The following is a 22,307-nucleotide window of genomic DNA, read 5'->3' on the forward strand; positions in this document are numbered from 1 at the left end:
TCTAACCAGTCTCTTTGATAGCCAAAGAACCGGAAAAAAACAAAAATTAGAAACCTCACTGGCGAAGAGCACCGACTTTGTGCACGTCAGTACGTGCCAGTTCCCCTTTCTCCTCATTCTCCTTCTCCTGCTCCGTGTGCATGCGCGGCTGTGCCTAGCACACGCTCCTGCGCGGGTGGGCTGCGCAGACTTTACAGTCAGCCGTGCGCTGCACGGCCGCGGCTGCGCGTAGGTTTTGTGGTTCCTCTCCGCTCCGTCAGAAACTGAGCGCTGGTGTCGCAGAGCAAACTCCAGCTTGGGTTTTCTATACTGCGTTATGAGCAAAAAGCGCAATATTTTGACTTTGGACAGATTGGGATTTGGCTAATTGGCTTCCCTGGTACCTATGCTGCCAACATAAAAGCATAAAACTGCAAAAACCAAACCAGAGCAGCATGGCGTAAGAATAGAAAAGTGTGTCAATGAGCGATCTGCACGTTGCACACCCTGCTCTGCACGTTGAACACCCTCACAGTTCCCAGCGCTCCGACAGATGGCGCCACAAGATTGCGAGTGCTTTTGAAGCTGGAAATGGCGAAGTAAATTTGGAGCCAAATGACGATAGCAAATAAATGCCGAAAAATTGGGGAAGTACAGAATGAAACGGAACGTGAACAATTTAAGTATAAAGCATAGCCAAAATGATCAAATAATCAAAACATAAGACGCATATTTTTTTATATTCCTCAGTGTTTACCAGTAGTTCTCGTGACCTTCAGGTTTTTTAACGTGTGAGAAACATTGAAAATTCCCACAATTCACTTGCCACCAGGCCGATAAAGAGTGGATGCCTATATTTATTGGTCATCAGTGATTTATCAACCCGTCGAACTGAAAAACATTGAAAGAATTTAGTCCCCGACGTTCAGCTTGTCTGAGCAATGGTGTGGACAGCAGTGAACAATCGTTATTCTTTCGTTATGGCTGGCTTTTGAACAGAATCTGATAGCTATTATAATCTTCATTACAGACAATAAATAAATTATATTTCAAATACTTCAAATAGTGTGAAACTGTCTCAAGCACGACAAAAAAGCGCGGGCAGGCCTGTTTCGTGAATCGGTCCACATGCTATACTAAAACTGCATATATATTTCACTCGTAATTAACCTCATGCAATTAATTGGGCACAAATGACTAGCTTTATTGTCAAAGTGCAAGAAACTAAAATTAGTGTCACTGGGGTGCAAAAGAGCCTGTATAGCTTACAAGAAAAACAGCACATAAATTAGACCTCGAACGCACGTTTTTAGAAAGGCTTCCGACTCCAACTAGTCTGTTACGAGTGGATGGCAGCCCCGATAAGAGCTTGAAGGCAAAATGTTTGGCAACACTTCAAACAAGTAGTTGAAGCTGCGCGACGTGTCTGAGGAGGATTTCTTCTGTGGGCCTTCCTCCGTAGACGTACGAGTCTTGATTCAGCACATCCTCTTGAGGATCGTTGAGCGGCTTGTGAAGACTGCAGCAGTTCTTTGGTACCGGAGCACCGTGCCTCCCAGCAGACCTTTTTCTTTCCTTTCCAACTTTCGAAAGGTGTGCAGAGAAGTCAGGAAACTTTGTTGGTATTGCATCGTTTGCATCTTTTGCAAGACACGGTCAACGCGGTGCACTTACGAGTAGAGGGCCATTGTAGATAGCTTCCCATGATTTTTGACACGAGAAGAGGCTTTAAATGCGTTTCACATAAAAAGTCTGAAGGTTGGAGCAAACGGTCCTTACGTGGGATAACATTCCTTCAAACCTTCAAACTTTCTTCGTCCTTTGGTGCCAAAAACAGCGATTACTTTTCTTTGCCCGACTTGTAACCTGTGATGCATCCCGGTGCATACCACTTTCGTCCCATCGTCGAGGCACCGAAGCATCGGTGACAGCACCATACACACCCACAATCAAAATGCAGTCATGTTTCAGTAAAAAACAAAAATACAGACTGAATTAAAAGACCGCGCTGAACAAACTTTACGCTTAACGGTGCATTCACAGCAACCAGTCGACAACAACGCAAATGGCGGGAGCACCGCCATGTCTGCTTGTCGGCAGGCAGCGGAACTACGAGACTTATCATGCAACGTTTGGAGCACAGAACGAGCGGCGCCGTTGATACACTTTTCTGTTCTTACACCGTGCGGAGTGGTGATGGATTCAACATGGCTGCTCCCCTGCACTGCTTTAAGCCAACCGAATCGCAGTATTTTAACATGAGGGTATACTTTGAGTGCCAAAAATCATTAAAAAAACTCGTGTTATATTTGAGTAAATACAGTAACATCCGGCAATTTGCTGCTGTTTATCCTACGAAAGCATCCATACGCTATAATAAAGGTCTCTAATACTGCAATGAATTCAAAAATACTGGTTGCTTTATGGTTGGTTAATGTGGTTTAATGTCCCAAAGCGGCTCAGGTAATAAGAAGCACCGCAGTGAAGGGCTCCGGAAATTTCGACCATCTGGGGGTTCTTTACCGTGCACTGACATCACATAACACATGAGCACCTAGTTTTCTGCCTCCACCGAAAAGTGGTCACCGAGGGCAGAATTCGATCCCGCATCCTTGGGAACAGTAGTCAAACGTCCGACCACTGCGCCACCCAGGCAAAAAATATTGGGTGTATAGTTAACCTGGTTATAACGAAATTGTAAAATGACCGCAATTTTTCGTTACATCCAGATTTTCGTTACATGCAGTTTTCGCGTGAAGACCAAAAGGTCAATGTAGAACGAAAAACCGATGAAGAATTGATGTAAGGGAAAGTACCTTGAAAGTGTTTAAAGTAAATCAGAATTATTTGAAGTCACAGAAGATGATGTTTCGCGATCGCGCTGATAGTGCAGCGCGACTGCGGCGGTGGTCTCCACCTCCGCCTTTGCGGCTCGTGTGACGCGTCTACGAGGGAGCAGGGAAAGGGGATGGAGAAGGAATCAGTGTGGGGGAGAGAGGTTCGTTACATAGAGGTTTAACTATTCGATAATTTTTTTCTATGGCGAGCGAGGAAAGATCAACAAGAGTATTTATTTGCCTTATAATTCGTGATTGTCGCATGAATCGTATGTTTTCCGCACTTTCACGTCCAAAGTAACCCTGCACCAGGCGTCAAATAGTACCATGAACATTCATGTGCCAGTGCTGGTTCACTATCCTTCTTATGCCGACAAGCTTGATTGGAGAAGTTCACATACCATAAGGAGATGAGCAACTCACATTCGCCCGGCAATCGCGGATGCCACAGGGTTCTCCAGCTGTTCTAAAACCAGTAGCAGCTTTCAGCTTGGTCGCGGGACGACAAAGCCCGAGCCATTGGCAATCACGCGCCGTGCTCACGCCTGTTTGCGTCTAGCACCGCGCACAGGCACGTGACGTATACGCCCAGGAAAGTGTTCTTAGTTCCGGGGTTTTTGCGATCGTTGCCATCCGGTATATGTATCGTCTGTCTTGAGTCCTTTGCTAGAGACATGTTTCTGTAAAAGATCTTTTTTGGTATCTCACGCGTTCGGTTTCCCGCATTTCTCGAAAGCACAACCGACGTGCTTCATGGGAGTACTATTTCAGCTGTAGGGCATGGCCAGAATGGCTAGAGAGGTCCGTGAGAGGTGCGAGACCACATGAAGTCTGCTCAGCATGCTTCTGTTCACGTGTGCATTGTGGCCACCGTGGTCGTGACGATCACGGGTCAGCATGGTCGTGACGATCGAAACCAAAGCCATCGAAACAATCAGTACACCATCGCTAGATAACTCCTCTTTTCGATGGAAGCCTGATGCTGATAGCATTTATTATTAATGAGGCTGAAACTGTGAATTTCGGCAGAAATTTTTTCGGATCTGTATATAATACGCGGCGGAAAGCTGACATAATAAAATTGGGGAAAGAAACTTTCTTGGTTTCCTTGTTTCAAGCTTGAGCAGCACACACATCTGCTCTCTCATTGCCTTTAATTACAACATGGCTAGAGACCCAGCAGAATTTGATGCTTATTCCCTGGGCAACGGCTGTTGCTATGTTGAGTGTAATGTCTCCAAGTAGTGGTGCGACTAAATTTTCTCGGGTATAAAGATGTCTGTAGACTAAGACAGTCTGTGTAAATAACAGTATTTGTAATGGTCTCAATTACTATTTTCTCTACAATGACACAGATGGCACAACATTCAGCAATAAAGCTGGATGCGCACTGTGGAAATCATTTTTCCTCCGAACCTTCCTTGTACCGCCGCAGTTCCAATGTAATCAGCTGTTTCAAACTATCAGTATAAAAGTTTGTGCGACTGTGCCTTCCCTTGAGTGCAAGGAATCCTTGGATGATAAAAAAAGCGTAGACCTGAATTACACACACAGGGTCTAGTCCTTTCAGTTATGACAGGCTTCCTGATTCATACATTACACATCCATAGCCCAAGATGGAGCCTATCAAAGAGCGATAATTGTGCAGCAGGCATGTCCTAACAGACCCCCAATGCTTCTAAGAAAGCATTTTAAGTATGTTGAGAGACTTAGAGATTTTCTTTTTGAGGGCGTTTATGTTAAGTAGGAACGTAAGCTTTCTGCAAAATGTTACGCCCAAAAATTTATGCTCCTGTTTTACTGCTAGCAAGGCTTGATTTAGGTGCAGCATGGAGCAAATCTGTAAGCCTCTCTTCAGTGAGAAAACAACAACAACCATTTTTTTAGGAGAAATCTTAAAACCTATTTCTGTCAGCCCAAATCACTAGTTTATTTCATGTCAGTTTTATCTGCCCTTCATGCGTTGAAAAGCTCGAGGAGGTGCATGCTATATGAAGATCATGAACAAAGACTCAATACATACACTTGGGGATTACAGTTACTGACCGATTTGGGAAGTGGGAAATTGTCCAAATAATCAAACAGGTACAAAAATCCGTGAACTTGAAAACAAAATACAGTGTAGACCGCTTATAACATAAGTCACGGGAGTTGCGAAAATCTGCGCTGTAAGCGGTACCGTGTTACAGTAAAAGCTCGTTAATTTGAACTTTACAGGACCGGGGAAAAGGTTCGAATTATCCGATGTTCGAATTATCGAATGGTTTCGAAAAAACCGACTAGAACCATTTGTGTTACGGTAAATGTACCGTCATAGGGTTTTCTTGGCAGGAAATACTGGAGTGGGTTGCCATTACCTTCTCCAGTGAATCACATTTTGTCAGAACTCTCTGCCGTGACCTGTCTATCTTGGGTGGCCCTACACAGCAGAGCTCACGACTTCATAGAGTTTCGCAAGCCCCTCCGCCACGACAAGGCAGTGATCCATGAAGTTAAAGCTCAGCTACTTTGGTCATCTGATGAGAAGAGATAAGTCGCTGGAGAAAGATTTGATGTTGGGAAAGGTTGAGGGTCGCCGGAGAAGGGGTAGGCAGCGAACGCGATGGTTAGATGGCATCCTCGAGGCACTGCAGATGAAGTTATGTGATGTTAGGAAGATAGTGAGAGACCGAAAAGCGTGGCGTGACATGGTCCATAGGGTCACGAAGAGTCGGACACGACTGAAAGACTGAACTGAACTGAAATGTACCGTATCTAGTAGCGTAACGAACTTAACGAACTTGCTCGCATAATGAACCCACCCAGCCCCGATTTGTGTCTACGAATCTGAAAAAAAAAATAAACAAATAAAGGCGTCAGTCGTTAGCGCGTCCCTCGCGAACTTGGCGAAGTGCCAGCGCTTGTCCGGTTGTGCAAGCCTTCTTTTCAGTATGTTCGCTTTATCATGCTATGAGCGACTGGGGCGGGCGCCTTCTACTATCATTCCAATCATCGGAACGCACGGTGGGTGCTAAAAGCCGGCGTCATGATCGCGGCTGACTCGCGTGCTTCCGTTGACGACTGATGAGTGGAAGGATGGATGGCTATTGCAAAAAAAAAATGTTTAACCCATAGTGCCGGTCCCAGATCATAGCCTTTTATGGGCGTTGGCTGGGACTGCGCCGACAGTATCCCTATTTCCAAATTAACAGGGTTGGAATTAACGAGTTTTTAGTTGCGAGCTAGGGATGTTGCGCAGAAGAGAACAGGCAGCCGCCGCTGCGCGGCCATGCATTGGGCCGCCGTCCCCTCCCTTCAATGCTGCCGGCCGCCGCGCCGGTTATGGCGCCATTTAAGTTTTACCCACTCATTCACGGTTTTACCTGGTTCCATCTTCTGTCCCCGTTTTAGACGTGTGCAGCCTCTAATTATGCCTTCGAATCACGGAGGTGTTTCTTTACTTTCTTTCTTTCTTTTTTTTTTTTTTTTTTTTTTGCCACGTGATGTGCGCCAAGCCACCCAGACGCGGCGGCACGTAGTTCGAATTATCCGTAGCGGAACCGACTCGCGTTTGACGGACTTTTTTATACACAGATCTCTATGGAGCTTGGCCAGACCAAGTAGTGTAGCTCGAATTATCCGAAAATTCAAATTATCGAGGTTCAAATTAACAAGCTTTCACTGTATAACCAAAACATTGCATTTTTAGGCACTTACGCATGTGAAACGGGCAACCTACATTTTAAACACAAATTATTGCACATTTCACACACACACACATACAACACAATTGCAACTCAGCATGAACAATGTTTATCTCACGACTGCATTATCAGCGGAAAAATGCGGTGACTTTCGTCTGGCGGTGTGTTTCACTGCACTCCGAACGATCTCATCCTCAACAAAGCTTAAACACTGAAGCGCCTTGTTGCGCAAGCTGTTTCCCGCGCAGTACATTTTCACTTTGCTCAGACATTCGAGCGTGTCCTTGCACGGCACATCTGGCATCGTGTTTACATCGTCCTCATTGTCCGATTCATCTTTGGTCGCAAGCTCCACGCCACTGCGCACCGCTTTGACAATCGCATCGTCCGTACTCGCTTCCTGACAGACAGCCAGCTCATTTTCGTCAGCACTGACATGTTCTTTAAAACTGTGTCTGTTGCAGAAACAAAGTTGCTCTCTATGAGGCCGGACCACACGCCGTCAGGGTTGACTGCCTCATCGACAACGTCGCCCTGCTCCTCAGCATACTTTGCCGCCACCGACGCTTTCTTCAGCCCGCTCTCAACGTCTTTATAACACATTCCTTGGTTTCGAGCGATAAAGCACGCCGCTTGCAGATGCCGACGCCATGGCGGCACAAGTATACAGCACAAGTCACGATGGACGCGCGATGGACACGGACGCGGAAAAGACTATAAGATAACAAACCGGGGGGGGGGGGGGGGGTCTGTGCTGCACACGCACAGATTGGCCGTTGCCAGCATAACGTACATGCTCCATGGTGTATGCGCCTGCCTTCCTACGGGGCATCGGGTATACTTCGGGTACCTCGGGGTTGCCTTCTCCCTCTCTCCTTTCGTCACGCGCGTCCGCCCAACAGCCACTGCTCTCCACCGCAGACTGCGCCCTTCAGCTTCCCAAACCCTTCAACCTCCCAAAAACCGCGCTATAACCGGTATTCTGGTTTGCGCACCTGCATATTATGCGGTCTGCCTAAACATTGAATTCTATGGTATGAATACCGGCGACCAGAAAAATCCGCGTTATAATCGCTTCCGCGCTGAAAGCGGTTACGTTATAAGTGGTCTCTACTGTATCCCAAATTCACGGCACCCCATGTTTCATTTATGGGTCAATAAAAGAGGTTACAGCATAGTGCAATCCGCTACTGTGCTTTGCTTCTGCATGCTGTCCGTACGCACATGCTCACATGATCAGATACAGCAGGCGCGGCCCAAGCGCACTCAATGGTCCCGATGCAGCAGGCGTGCAAGCAAATGAAAGGCAGCATTCGCAGAAAATTTTAATTTTATTGCACCCATTTTATGTAACCTTGAATAGATTTACGCTGAGTAATAAACCATAGCCATCATGCTAAAAACAAAAAAAAAAGTTATATTCTTTCGACAGTCGCCTACCACTTCTGCATTGTATATTTGACACCACTCGTACACTGATGGTCGCACAGCCTTTGTGAGTAGTATTAAGCAAGTGTTCAATGTAAGGGGGTAGTACATCATAAGTGGGCTCAACTGCATTCACTATTTTGTAAAACAAACCTTGTGCACCATTAATTTCCATGGAAGCTTGCCAATATTGAGCAGTTCCCCTACAACTTAAAATGCCTAAATTTTTAACTTTAGTGCCTTCTTTTTTTTTAAAGAAAAAAGTTCCAGGACAGATTCTCATGGGCTCACCCTTGTGTGATCTTCCAGCAGTTTCATCAGTGTGGAAAGCAGGGTGTCCTCAAGGCGGCCTATTTCCAATGCCCATGCAGCAACAGAAGGAAGCAAGACAGTCTGTGCCACCTCAGCCATACTTGCACGTGCATCAGCTACTACCAGCAATGCCAGGTCAACTGCCTGCAACACCATTGTCGCTATTAAAGTCAACGCCACAGCTTTATGTACTTCTCTTTTTGCTATGACCTGCACAAACTTGAGCTATCACTTTGCAATACAATGCACACTACCTTGCAGAATGCATGCCTGCTCCTAATAAAATACAATCTAATATCAACACAATTTTTTTTTTTTTTTTCAGGAAGGAATAATAAAGATAGTCATTCCTTTAACTTTTACCCTTTTACAAAGTGAATAACTGCAGACATAATATCCACCCTATAACGCCATTCATCAAAGCATACAATTAAGGCAAGCATGTAACAGAAGAAATAAAAAGAAAGAAACGAAGGAGAGGGAATGCAAAAGATGACCCAAAGCACCGAGTGCATGCCTTTAGATAGAATGACAGTCAACATGTAGTAAAAAATATTAACAAGCCTAAGCAAGCACATAATTCAAAAACAAGAATAGGTTGGAGAATCTCAACTCATACTCTAAGAATGGCAATTAGCACAGCTACACTGTTTACTAAAAGTGCACTGAGACTGGCAACTGCACAGCTTTTGGAGATGACTGCATAATACTATGTCAATCGCAAAGCAGCTTTAAAAGGATGCTATGCTGCCTGCATTTCTTTATCATTTTCTTAATCAGTGGTGCCAATGCATGTAGAGAACTTTTCTAGTCACTTGAGCTTAAGCTATAAGTGTATTTAAAAAATGTTGGTAGCTGCATTCATGATAGAATGACTGCCAACAAGAAAGCAAGGCAAAGCCCCATTTCACATAAAGAAATTATGTGTAGCTCTGCAAAAAAAAAAAAAGAACTGCTTATTAAAGAGCCCTTTAGGGTCCCATTTCATTCTTCCTTCAAGGATTCCCTCCCAATCAGCCTCCTACTTAAGCTATATAAGGTATTCAGGCAGACAACCAGAAAGCCAGTAAGTCTTCGACCGATTTTTCAGACTCAGCAGGGCCCGAGCATTGAAACAAATAATCGAACACTCCAAAAAATTTCTGAATGTCAAAAAAATCATGTCCTGCAAAAAATCAGTTTTAAAATCACAAACCTGCACCTCCCCTCCCTCTCCCCTCCCTCTCCCCTTCCACCTTCCTGTCCCCCAGGAGGTCGAGTTGTCGAAGCTGCAGCAGACGTTGCACTGCACGTCTTCCACTTCCAATGCAATTGCACACTGTTTGTACGCCATCTCAAGACAATGAGCACACCATTACTGCCACTGCCTCAAATGGCAATAAAGAAATAGCCAAACTAGTACGTCCAAATGACTCCATTTAACTCTAAATCGGTGCCTTTTATGGCCCAAAGAACCATTTGGTTGCGACAGTAATGGCCACTCACGTCTATAAACACTGAAAAAACTAGCTTTTGGTTGAAACAGGACCTCTAGAGTATTGCTGGCGTCTATTTCAATCTGAAAAATCAAACTCTTGGACCTTGCAGAGTCCAAAATATTGGTTGCGAATATGTATGTTCCTATAAGGTGTGTGACGGTTCCCAAACAAAGTCCAAGATACTGCGCAAGTCTGAAGCATCGGTTAGCTACCACAGCAGAAAAGTGCTCTGAAATTACTGAACAGTCCCTCAATATCTTTGGAATAAAAAAAAAAAACGTACGCCACAAGTATTGAAGAACTCTGCTATGCAGTCAAGCCCACTTATAACAATACTGCTTAGAACAATAGTCGAACCCGGTTATATCAAATTTTGGTTATATCGAACTCACGAAATATCCCCTTGAAAATCCCATGTAAAAGTATAGGAAAGCCGCGTCATATATTGAACTCAATTTCACCGGTCGTTCGATATATCGAACTCCGCACCACGCACTGGAAAGTGTGCCTTTCTCAAAGACGATCGCATCACCCTCGGCCGTTTGCCGCATGATGTTTTCAAGCCACGCGCGGAAGGAATGAGAGGGGACAGTTCGGCGACGGCTGGTCTGGGCAGCACCGCGTCCATTCTCCAAAGGCGCTCGCATCTGCAGTTATCGTTTCCCGTGCGCCAACACATGACATTTGCAAGCCATGTGCGTGGGTGTGCCCATCCTTTTGTCGAGCTATCTATCTCCTTCAGCATGCGCTACGCATGCGCCAAGCCTGCTCAGCCTGTTTTCACACAGAACGTCGGACGCTTTTGCTAGCGTGGGTTGCGAACCCTCTGCGCGCGGCGGCTGACGTGGCTATGGCGCCTGCGAAAGTTAAGAACTGGCAGATTTTTTTTTTTTTTTTATTTTGTGAGAGTAGTCTATTTTTATCGCTGTGCTGTACGCACGGCGTAGCGTAAGATACAGCGTTATGAAGCGGCATTTTTTTTTTCTTGCAGGAGTTGTTTATTCTTGCATGTATGAATCAACGAAAGCACGCGGTCAGCTGCGATCATGACACCGGCTTTTAGCATTTTTCGCTTCAAACATCATTTGCAGCTACTGTATCACACTCTCCAATGATTTTGTGTACGCCCGCCCCAAGCGCGGCGTGATAAATTGAACCAGGCTTGTGCAATCAAACCATCACGGGCAGTCTGCCAAGTTCACGCGCGACGTTATCGCTGCGTAGCATCTTGGCACGCTGCCAAGAAATGAGCTGTGGTTGAGACGACCGAAACGGAGTGCGACATGCAAGCGAAAACGCTGGCAATTTCTGCCACGGCAACACAGAAAACTTGTTTTGAGCTGCCGTGTTGGCTTGAACAGCAGAGGGACGCAGTTCCAACAAGTTGGAAATTTTTTGCTGCCGCTCGTCGCTGAGATCGCTTAATCGCTTGCATGTGAGCGAGCTAGCCTTAACGTTTTTGTTTTTTTTCAAATTCTCAAGTGCAAAAAAGGAGGGTGGGTTCATTATGCGAGTGAGTCGATTACGCAACAAATACAATATCGTTTTTTCGCATCGTAAGTGCTGTCCCAAGCCGATTTCTGTATAACGAATTATCGATATATCAAACTATTTCGTGATCCCCTTCGAGTTCGATATATCCGGGTTCGACTGTATATCGGATATAACAATGAATTAACTGGCACCATCAGCTTTTTTGATGTTTTCTATGCTCAAATAAACTGGTTACAATAATGCTGTCTAGTAAGTTACCTGTTATAACAATTAAATGTGGTAACCAAGAATCAACTGTAAGAGAGACAAAAACACAAAAATGTAGCAGCCACACCAGCCGAACCAAATATATTACGATGCGAACGTTTTCCTTTCCGCTGTCTTGGTTTCCTCAATCCTGCAAGCCCATCAAAGTTCACGCCAAATATTTCTTCTGGAAAGCGGGCCTCATTCAGAATGCCAGTGACACAAAGGTTCGTGAAGCTCCCAACTATGCAACGATAACGGTGTCAAGACTGGAAGAATTCTTGCACACTGACGATGCATAGAGATGATGATCAGGAGCCTGCGCGAACGACAGCGTAAGAATGGTAAGAGTCCCTTCAGGACTCTATTTTTGCTAAATGTTTCCCTTCTGAGCACGCACAGAATTAGACACCCCACAAGATGTGAACGACTCAAAGACTTCTGCAAAGAAATCAACATTGTAAATTACTTTCATGTCAATAAATTCTCTAAGCTTTATCATTTCTTTCATTTTTTTGGCATAACCCAGTTATAACAATGATATTTCATAGGCACTTCAATATTGTTATAAGTGGGTTTCACTGTATTGAATTTCCTTAATATTTACTAACCCATTTACGTTGATTCTGTTAAAAAAAATAGGCCACTGACATACATAAGAATGACTTAGATCAAGCAGCAATTAATTTAGAAATATTTGTAAGTTAGTACAGTAGAACTTGATTTACCAAAGGACGATTTAACGAAGATATCCCCATTGCCCTTCAGGTGCCCATAGGGTCAATTGCTTTGTGTAACCCGTAATAACGAAATCGATTTCGTGATTTCTCCCAACTTAATGAAATTTTTTCAAAAAACAAATTTGAAGAGGTGTTAACTTTTGGTCTGTTTTGCAAATAACACCCAAAAGTTTATTGACTGCAAGCCAACAGTAACATCGTAGAGTGCCTTCATTTGGTTTTGCCAACAACACCATGCAAAATGAGGCTTTTAATTTTGAATTGACCAGATGGCGGGTGAAGTGGTGAATGCCCTTTACCTGCTGCGGCAGTTTGATGGAACACATAAGGGGATGAAAGACATGTTGGGCAAACATCTTCGAACTTAAGAAGAATCCGTGTGGTCACTGACAAAGCATACGCAAGCAAAGATAACCGATTTATTTGCTGGTAGATAAATTTGTAATCCCGTGAGGCTCTTCAAGTTGAGGTAATTTTTGTTTTCTTTTCATATGCGCTATTGGTGTCGGTAGTTTCCGCAGGCCGCAATTTCATTATCTGTGCAATTAAGCTTTGTCGACGTGATGCCGCGACACAATATAATTGAGCGCATCAAATTAAGTGAGCGAGAAATGCTTTAATTAATTTAACAAAGTTCTCAATTTAGTGAAATATTTCATTAGACCCCTTAACTTCATTAAATAGAGTTTTAACTGCACCAGCGCTAGAAGGAATGACTGATGCAACTGAATCACAACATAACATAGGTCTAATTTTTGTTGAAGCAACTGGCTTGCGCCCCATCAACTCCCAGTATTGTATCACCTGAGAAAACTTGTCTTGGTCATCCACATAAACAAGGAGCACTGCCAAGCTACGAGCTGCACATTCACGAACCATGTCTTCTTTCTCTTCCTTCAGCATTTGTTGCAGCATGGAGAGAAGTAGGGAACCCCGAATCTCAGACTGCAAAAAGGAGAAGAAAATTCCTCTTCTTATCTCATTCCCTTGTGATCAAAATGTACAAGACAACCCAAACTTAAAAGAACAAAAGGAGAACTCCATTTAATTTTTGTCCTAAGCAAAATGAATTGTTCTGCTTCCTGCATCTTTGTTGACATTCATTAAAGTAAAAACAGAAAATTTGTTCCTAAGAAATTTCTAGTTCGAAACAGAATATTTTTTCTCAACACTTAGTTCAAACTCACGATGCTGATGAGGATATTGAGACTAGTATGAGCTCCATGGTAACTGGCAGAAATTAATGGCGACACGGTCTAGCCTTACAAATCCGAGATTAAGAAGTGTTGATGTTCTGATTTTCCTCATCAAAACATAAAACAGCAGCTGGTGGCAATACCTATACTTTATTTTTTTGGCCTTCTCTATTTCACGAATTTTCAAACATTTGTAAAAGTCAGTTCTCATAATTGTCACCATCAGGCTATGTTATATTTGTGCATGGAGCCTTTCTGCTTTTTTTTTTCTGCTGTTTAGTTCACTTTTGTAAGCATCCGTTCATTTCCTTGCTTTTGGCAATTTGTTCTTGATTAAATGCCCAACTGTCACACGTATGCTAAAACCTCTAACCTCACGACAAGAATGGAAACTACAATTATAAAGCCACATTTGGTCTCGTTCACAGGCTTGACCAATGCGATCTAGACTGGCGCTTGCTCGACTGGCGCTTGCTCGACTGGCTGGGCAGCACAAAGAACCCCGTGACAGATCGCCCAGCATTCGTTAGCTATCTGCCACTTCCTGCTCCGGCAGCAGCATAGCGTAGGTGTAGTTTTCTACTTTGGCCGATACTAGCATTTCAGCACAAATGGCTTGCCAGCAGCAACACTGCCCCGGAACCAGCGATGCCATTATAAGCTCAGAGAAACAATCCCCAATGAGATGTGCATGCTTTCTATTTTGGCATGGCTAACTTGGCAGTACAGCTAGGTTAGCCAGTCAGCAAATATTTATACCAAAAGGTTATGTGCTGCCACTGAAAAATATATATCTATGGGTTGCATCACGCTTCCTTCTGTGTAGCTATCTCCCTGAAAATAAAAAGATGCCTTTCAAATAGGGGTGTGCGAACGCCAACAGTAACTCTCGAATTGAATATCAAATAGAATATCGATATCGAATCGGACAGCACGTACATCAAAATTTGTTCAGCACAGCCAAACATACGCAGCACCTTCAAAGGACCTTCATTTCACCTTCAAGGAACCAAGAAACATTCAAATTAACGAACGTCAAAAAACTGCGAAGAGCTGTTTGCATCACAGTAGTTTTATACAATGAACTGTCTATACATTTCAGATGAAAACTATGCGACAACAATGATGTTTTGCAATTTCAACAAGTGCTTTGCTTTTGCACACTATTGGGAATGTCGACAAGAACTGTCAGTGCCTAAACGGCCCTTTTCACTGTGCGACACAATAGGAGTGGTGCCTCTGAGCAAATTACCCCAACACGTTTTGAGGATGCTCGCTGCATAGACAATGAAGTTACGCACTTGCAATGACGCATCGTCAATACACTATGTGCTGTGTGATCTCAGTGCACGTTCAAGAACCCCAAACACTCAAAATTCCCGGAGCCCTTAACTACGGCATCCCTCATAGCCCAAGTCTCTTTGAGACGCTAAAGAGATATCAACGACAGCTCTATCACAATTGTTGTGTTAGCAAAATCCAATGGTAAGGCATTTTGTAACTTTGTTGTTGCTTGCCAGGGCAGAAAAAAATGCATTTATTGTGAAGACATTTCAATTCATTCAATTTTTTTTTTCTCGCCGCTGTGATTCAAACTGTTTTACCCACCTACGAAGATGGGTAAAATGATGCCAACCATGAGATGATGCGGGCTTAGTGAATGCTAGCACATGTCGGCAGGTGCGCTCTAGCAGAAGCCAAAATTAAAGGTACCGCTGGCCGGACCCACTGTTTTGTTTGCACAGCACAGATCCCCTTCCCAAGCTCGACAACAAAGTTCTTGAGGCAAACGTAGGCCTGTGCTTCAAAAACAACAGCCCCAGCAAAGCGTGCAATGCTTTTTAAAGCTGAGGCGGCTCGACTGGCAGGATATCAAGGATGTCCAAGCACCAACAAGGCGACAGTGTCAGCAGCAAGCAATGATACCGTCGTTGTCCACTTCTCCTCTTTGTCTCGTCTTTGTTGCGCACTTATATTATATTATATTACTGTCCATCATGGTTCACCAACTCGCCCAATCAGCCGTTCTTCTATAATGATACGGGTATGCCCGCCGACATCACAAAGACAAGGAAGAAAAAAAAGGGGAACACAGGGCCTGTTTTGCATAATTTCTTCCTTATCCTTTGCTGTTGTATTCCTTACTAAGAACCATCTGAGCTAACCTTCCTCAGTGATAATATTTCTTTTTATTTTCTACTGCTGTACTAAATATCCACATTATTTCAAGCCTTATAATTCTTTTTCCAGCCTTCCTTTCTCTCCAAGCAACCAGGGCCGGTGAGTAATAGACTCAGCCTGTATGATGGCTCCATCTGATTTCGTGCAAATTTAACTTGCACAATAAGCCAATATACGTAATCCGTGTAAATTTCGAACAAGACTTTGCAACAGGGAAGCGCTTGCCAAGGCATGAGCGTCATTTGAGAACTTGGATTTCATCTGCTGCTCTGCGCTTTTAAATTGAGGCACATCAAAAACGAAACAATGTGGGCATGCAAAGTGCATAGCTGCGACTGTGAAGAGCTGAAATTGAAAGACCCCGCCGGTGCCACCGAACAAGCGCTTCTTTCCCTTAGGCTCTCTTTTTCCCGTCTTTGCATGATACAAGTGCATATCTAGTCTGGAAGCAAAACTTCCTTAAAAATTCAGGTTTCAGCCATGCAACCATAATGCACATTACACAGCCTCCTGGATCCTTTGCTGGTCACGTCACTTGTACTTACAAGAATGAGCTGTAGCAGCGATACCTGTATTCTTGCCCTCACTCGTTTCTATATTACAAGAGTTTGCTTTCATTAAGAGGGGTGCTTTTGTAATAAAGAGCTGGTATTCTATCAATACAAATAAGCTTCACATTTTTCTTCAGTGTCCCTTTAAACCTCATAAAAGCAAACCAAATCAAAATGCGACGGGTCAGCATACTTGAAGCGCGCAGGAAGATTGCTAATAAAAGAGACGAAAATATGCATAGGTGTTAGGATGGCCTCACACCATTCCAAAATAAAAGACCTGAGAAAAATGAAAAGTAGTATCCAAAAAGGCACGACTGATTAAGGCGCACACGCCCGATCAGTGCCTAAAATTCTCGTGAAGTTAACACTTTCCTGCCCGCGGGAAAAGTGGTGGTTTTTGGGTGGTGTCATTAATACTTTTTTTCTTTAACAAAACTTTCTTGGTAGAAGAGTATCTAGTATCAAATTGCAGAAGAGGAATTCTTTACAATGGTATTACTGACAACCAACATATTTATAGAATAAGTGATGAAAAAAAAGCTATAAAAAATTGTAGTTGAAAAAAAAAAACCACTAAAGCATCTTGACATAAATAAAACAAAACTTTTTCATGTATACGTTTTTCACAGCAAGGACCAATGCAACATTGCAGCAAATTCTAGCTTTCTGTGTACAGTATTTGCCAAGTTAGGAAAGGAAACAGTAGTCGATGTCGACTATACTGAGGTAGTGCAGCAGCAGCGCAAGACGTCAAAGCTATGATTAAACAAGGAGCGCCGATCACCTGATTCTGGAGACCATCTGAACGGGTGTGGCCAGCGAAAAAAATAAAACCAAAAGCAAAACCAGATATAAAGGGTTCCTGTATTTCCCACTAGATGACGCCACTTATCAAGGAGCGCTTACAAAGCGGGAAAATTCGAATTGTGAAAACCTCGATAGCAGGCTATTTATGGGAATAGGCGTGGGCAGGAAAATGTTAAACGAAGGAACAAAAAGAAGGAGCAAATTATACAAATTATGAGAGTCAAATTAACGAAATTTAGTTGCTTTCATCTTCCCAATACCCGCGCCAAGCTTGTTGCAAAATATATTGAATGTTCGGTCATCCTAATACTAACAAATGCTGATTCTCACTGCTGTCAGAGAATTGCTTCCTCACTAACTAGCATTACCACACGTCGATTCCACAAAAGAGCAACTGATGTGGCCCTTGGGAAATGCTTCAAAAAGTGAACGCCGCTTGGAATCTGCGATTGCTGGCCGCAAGGACACAAAAATCCCAAAATTTCCAATTACTTACACTGGTCGAATGCATACAAGCGATGCAAATGGAATAACAATCGCTATCGTTAACTAATTCGAATGCTTGGACACCCCTGAAAGCCAATGACAATCAGAGAAAAATCATATGTGCCTGTCCTTTTAGGCGTAGGCTGGTGCAATTTAGAACAATATAATGCTTTTGCACAGCATGGCGCAGAAAATTTCATTTGTATCAAAATGGCACAATTGGCATAACTGTCCCACCCCTGCAGGTGCTTTCACAATCTTGTTCATTTCATTCCTATTTGTTATCTGTTTGGTGCAATATTGGGCAAAAAACTAGGGTGTGTGAATATTGAAATTTCGAATATGAATCGGATACGAATATGGAGAAAATTTTGGTGAAGCGTGCAGTGCAGGGACGCTGCAATAGATTTGAAAATTTTCAGTGTATTCTGAATTTTTTTAATATTTGAAAATTTAGAACGTCAGTCTGTAAAATACGAATCAAATAACAAACATATTCAATTCATAATCGAAATTCCCAATATTCGCACACTCCTTCTTTTATGCAACTTTTTCACTTCAAAAACCTCTATTCTGGATAAACTTCAGAAATAACTTTCACAGGATATGAGAAAAACATTCTGTCATGTAGTCATGATGGCAGTACTGTACTCAGGAAGACAACTAATGACTTCCCAAAGAAACCATCTATTGGGCTGACTTGCACTACAGTACAACTTGGCAGTGGCAATAGCAGCAAATGTGGAGCTGTACAGTAAGGAACTCTGTAATAATGGAGGTATAGAAAATAATTAGAGAAATTGTGCTCATACTCACAGCAACTTGTGATGCCAAATAGCCACAAGACTCTGCCACCAAGAGTCTTCTTTCCAAGTACTTGTGGTTTATCTGGTGACAATTTCAATGTCAGTATTATTTGGACAGTGTAAAACCATGGTAAATGGTCATCACTGCATGAGCACGCAATGACTTATAATGGAAATAAGAAATAAATGAAATCCACACTGCTGCTCCTCATAAGTGGTAACACTGTTTAACTTTCAGTGCTGAGGACACCATGTATATAAATGCACTGATAAGAACCTTCAGCTGCCTTAAACACAGCCACCCCATAGAGTGCGTCAAACATTAAACAACAAGCAGTTCTTTCTCAAGGCGACAAATTTCCAGAACTCCGACCAAGAGGCACAGTTTCAAGTAATGAGTGAAAATTATTTTGTGCAAGACCCATATTCTTCTGTGCAAGACATTCTCATATATCGTGAATATTTTGTGGAATAATTCATTGACTTTAGACTTTCTACTATAGTACCGCACATGCTTCCTTCCTGTATTTTCACCTAGTTCTTGTAATCCTTTGACAGCTTTTATCCATTTACAGTTGAGCCTTTATATAACGAACCTTCACGTAGCGAATTCCTCGATATTATGAGTTTTTCAATTTCCCAGTGCTGCCCCCATTGAAGTGTGTGCCTCTGAAAACTCCATGTAATGAACAAGTCGTGGCAGTAAACGTCGACTCGTGCTCAACAGCAGCGAAAAACAACAAAACAAGAATAAAGACAAGGGACAAGCAGTGTGCATCTATCACTGCTGCGCAGTTGCTCACGAGCTCACACGCATCAGTAGTGGGAACAGCGGAGACCACCGGTGATGCGAGGAAATTTCCTGGGCAATGGTGGTGAGCAAGCAGGAACATGCACAAAGACACAGGCACCTCCTCGCTCGGTGGCTAGGCGAACATGCGCACTCTCCCCGACCGATTCCTTCTTTGCCCCCATTCTCCGCTCCCTTACAGATACGTTGTGCGAGCCGCGACGGAAGTAGAGGCTGCTGCTGCTGTTGTGCATCACTGAACATTTCATTGCTTCTATAACTTCGAATAATTCTGATTTAGTGTAAATAATTTTAAGGTAGTTTCCCTTACAATCAATTCTTAATCTGGTTTTCATTATGCATTGTCCTTTTTAGTCTTCACATGAAAACTGCCTATAATGAAAACCTGGATGCAATGACAAAATTGTAACATTTTACAATTTCGTTACAATCAGATTTAACTGTACAGTTAAAACTCGATTTAACGAAGTTGAGGGGAGCCGTGAATTATTTCGTTAAATCGAGAACTTCGTTAAATTGAATGAGGCATTTCTTGGGCACATAATTCAGTACATTCGATTACAGTAAAACCTCGTTAAAACGTACCCGCTTAAACAGTACTTTCGTTTTAAAAGTAGTAAAGTCAAGTCCCCGACTGAGCACCCATTGAACATAATGCATTTTGCATCCGCATAAACCGTACCAGCTTATCGCGGTCGTAACGGTTAGCACGTACCATTTTCACTTTTCGCCGCACTCGCGCGTGACGAATTCACGCCGGTAGCACCGACCCAAAGGACGGTTCGGCTAGCGGCGCAACAATCTTCCCTAAATACCGCCGACGGGACGGCAAGCCACACAGCTAATGACAAATTGGCGCCAAAGTTGGTAATCATACAACTAGCGCAATCTTTGGGGGTCCGTATGGTCATCGTCATGACCCCCCGCGCTACTTTCGAGTGGGTAGCGCCAACACCACGACCGGCGCCGCTAGCGCGTATGAAAAGAAACAACAACAATTCTTACTAAAATTCTAATTTTGGGGTGCTGTCTACAAAATAGACCAAAAATTAACACTTTTTCACCTTTATTTCTCGAAAAAAGGTTCGTTAAATCGGGACAAATCACGGAATCGGTTTCGTTATTTCGGGTTAGTCAAAGCATTGAACCCTATGGGTGTCTGAGGGGGAATTAGGATACCTTCGTTAAATCGAGATTTTCGTTAAATCGGGTTTCGTTAAATCGAGTTTTGACTGTATTTCCTTCAGTTTTACAGCCTGTAGTTTTTGTGTTCACTTTGCCTGCCTATATTATGAGCAGATTTATACTGACTACAGCCCCTCCTTATGCAATGCTTTAGAACAGCACACAAGAATGAAATAAATGAAACTGTAATCAAGAAAACAACAGGCATTCAGCAAACTTCACTGACAGCCAGCAGTAGTTCTAGAAGCAATGAGCAGCATGTGCTATATCATACCACTAGGTGCTGTTGCATAGAACATTTTCTTATAAATTTTTTTTCTTGCACTGCAAATAATTTCATGGGCATCTCTGCCTTCTGCAGAATGTGACGAAATAATCAGAATGACTGACTACTAAGAGAACATAATACTTGACAAAAACATCAGTCACTTTATTTTGTACTTTTGGTATTTCATGTTCAGAAAAAAATAAATCATTCATTGTAATACATTGAACATGAAAGCACATCTCTTATTAATGTAAACGAATTCATGGTCATGAGGGAAGAATATTTTTACAAAGTTTTTCTTAGACTAGACTTTTGGAGTCATTTGTGAACTCAAAATGGTCACTCTGGCATAAAAAAATATTTTCTCCAAAACATTGGCTGCCTGCGTGTATACTGCAGTAACACCATTATGCCACAACTTTTCTCAAGAAATCAAAGACGGTCGAACACAAAGTACACATTTCATGTGAAATGACACAATACACTGGCCTCATAGGCAATTATTCACACAATTTCATTACATTAGCACAATCAAATAACTGGACCTCTTGCAATTTCCTGGTTGTTCAGTGCGGGCTCTAATATAAGCTGAGAGACTTTAAAAAAACTCTTATTCTGCATCACTGCATTCAAACTAATGAAGTTAGGAAACAGTGCACCACCAATGGTATACCACTAATAACATCACTGAGCCTTCTATTTTCATCGCTTTGATGCATTTTTTTTGCATCCTGCATTCTACCATTTCCACTACAGTCAGAAAGTGTCAATTTATAAAGCTCCTGAGAAACAATAAACACGCACAACTAAAAATTCTCATCTCTCATGGTGAAGATTTTCACGAGTACTTGCTGTTGCACTATTTTCTCATTACAAAAGCTCTGTTTTCAGTGAAACCTGCAGCTTACTTAGCATCCATGGAAGGCAATCAACCTACACTGAGGCTATTAAAGTGGGCACAAACCGTGATTAGAATAATACAATTATACACATCAAGCCACCCTGAGAGAGGAGGCACAAGGTGGCACTCACCTGCTCCCAGCACTGCGGCAGAAGCTCAGCTTCAACTCGTTCATGGCCCAAGCACTGAGCCACTGAAACGAGCCCAGCTAATATGATTCTGCGCTGTGCATCGTCAGGACGCTTTGTGAGATTAAATAAGAGGTTCAACAGTGCATCCCGTTCTGTTGCATCTGGGTGCAGGTTGATTGTTGCCAAAAGCAAGGGAACTAGCTCCTGCAATATGCAGAAAACAGTCTAAGTATGGAAGCAAGTAACTTCTGCATTAGACAGCAATTTTCTTGGCACAGATTTAACTATGAGAGTCATAGCAACAAATTCAGCACGTGCTTCAAGCTCATACTTGGCAAAGAAATCAGTGTAGCAATTACAAAGTTCTACACTTCATCTACAAGTTTTCAAAATATGAAAACCATAAAAGAAAGTTCAATTCTGCTGCTGCCTGGTAGCACAGGCTGAACCTGATTAATGCGCAGTTAGGTTGCCCAGGTAAGTGCCTAGTATACCTATGCTTCATGGCTGCACACAACACATGGTTTCAGTGCTCCAAATAATTCATGAAAGATGAGAACATAAAAAAGACAAGACGGCAGCGAAGAAGGCGGCAACACGACACAGGCACTCCCTGCATGATTTATTAAGCAAAAAAGAACAGCAATAAGAGCACAAGAATGGAAGATACGAAGAAAACAAGAATCTAGAAAGTGAACGATACCTCCAGGGATCCTAATCAGGTCAGGGCAACACATGAAAAACCAAAAAAAGTTGCCAGAGCACTGCAGAATCTACAGTGCAG

General features: G+C 43.0%; 1 protein-coding gene across 4 annotated transcripts in view; it reads right to left on the minus strand.

The window, feature by feature from the left end:
• The window catches only part of LOC146205017 (RAB11-binding protein RELCH homolog), a 149,995-nt gene that overhangs the window by 93,561 nt on the left and 34,127 nt on the right, over positions 1 to 22,307 (minus strand). For all 4 annotated transcript variants that reach the window (XM_084589684.1, XM_084589683.1, XM_084589681.1 and 1 more), the window contains 4 exons: positions 21,524 to 21,727; positions 18,238 to 18,309; positions 13,002 to 13,142; positions 8,219 to 8,383 (listed from right to left, as the gene is read on the minus strand). In XM_084589684.1, coding sequence (XP_084445810.1) covers positions 8,219 to 8,383; positions 13,002 to 13,142; positions 18,238 to 18,309; positions 21,524 to 21,727 — 582 coding nt within the window. The remainder of the gene's footprint in view (positions 1 to 8,218; positions 8,384 to 13,001; positions 13,143 to 18,237; positions 18,310 to 21,523; positions 21,728 to 22,307) is intronic.

The sequence above is a fragment of the Amblyomma maculatum genome, chromosome 1 (assembly GCF_055883805.1).
Source record: "Amblyomma maculatum isolate TAMU_Amacu chromosome 1, ASM5588380v1, whole genome shotgun sequence".
NCBI lineage: Eukaryota > Metazoa > Arthropoda > Arachnida > Ixodida > Ixodidae > Amblyomma > Amblyomma maculatum.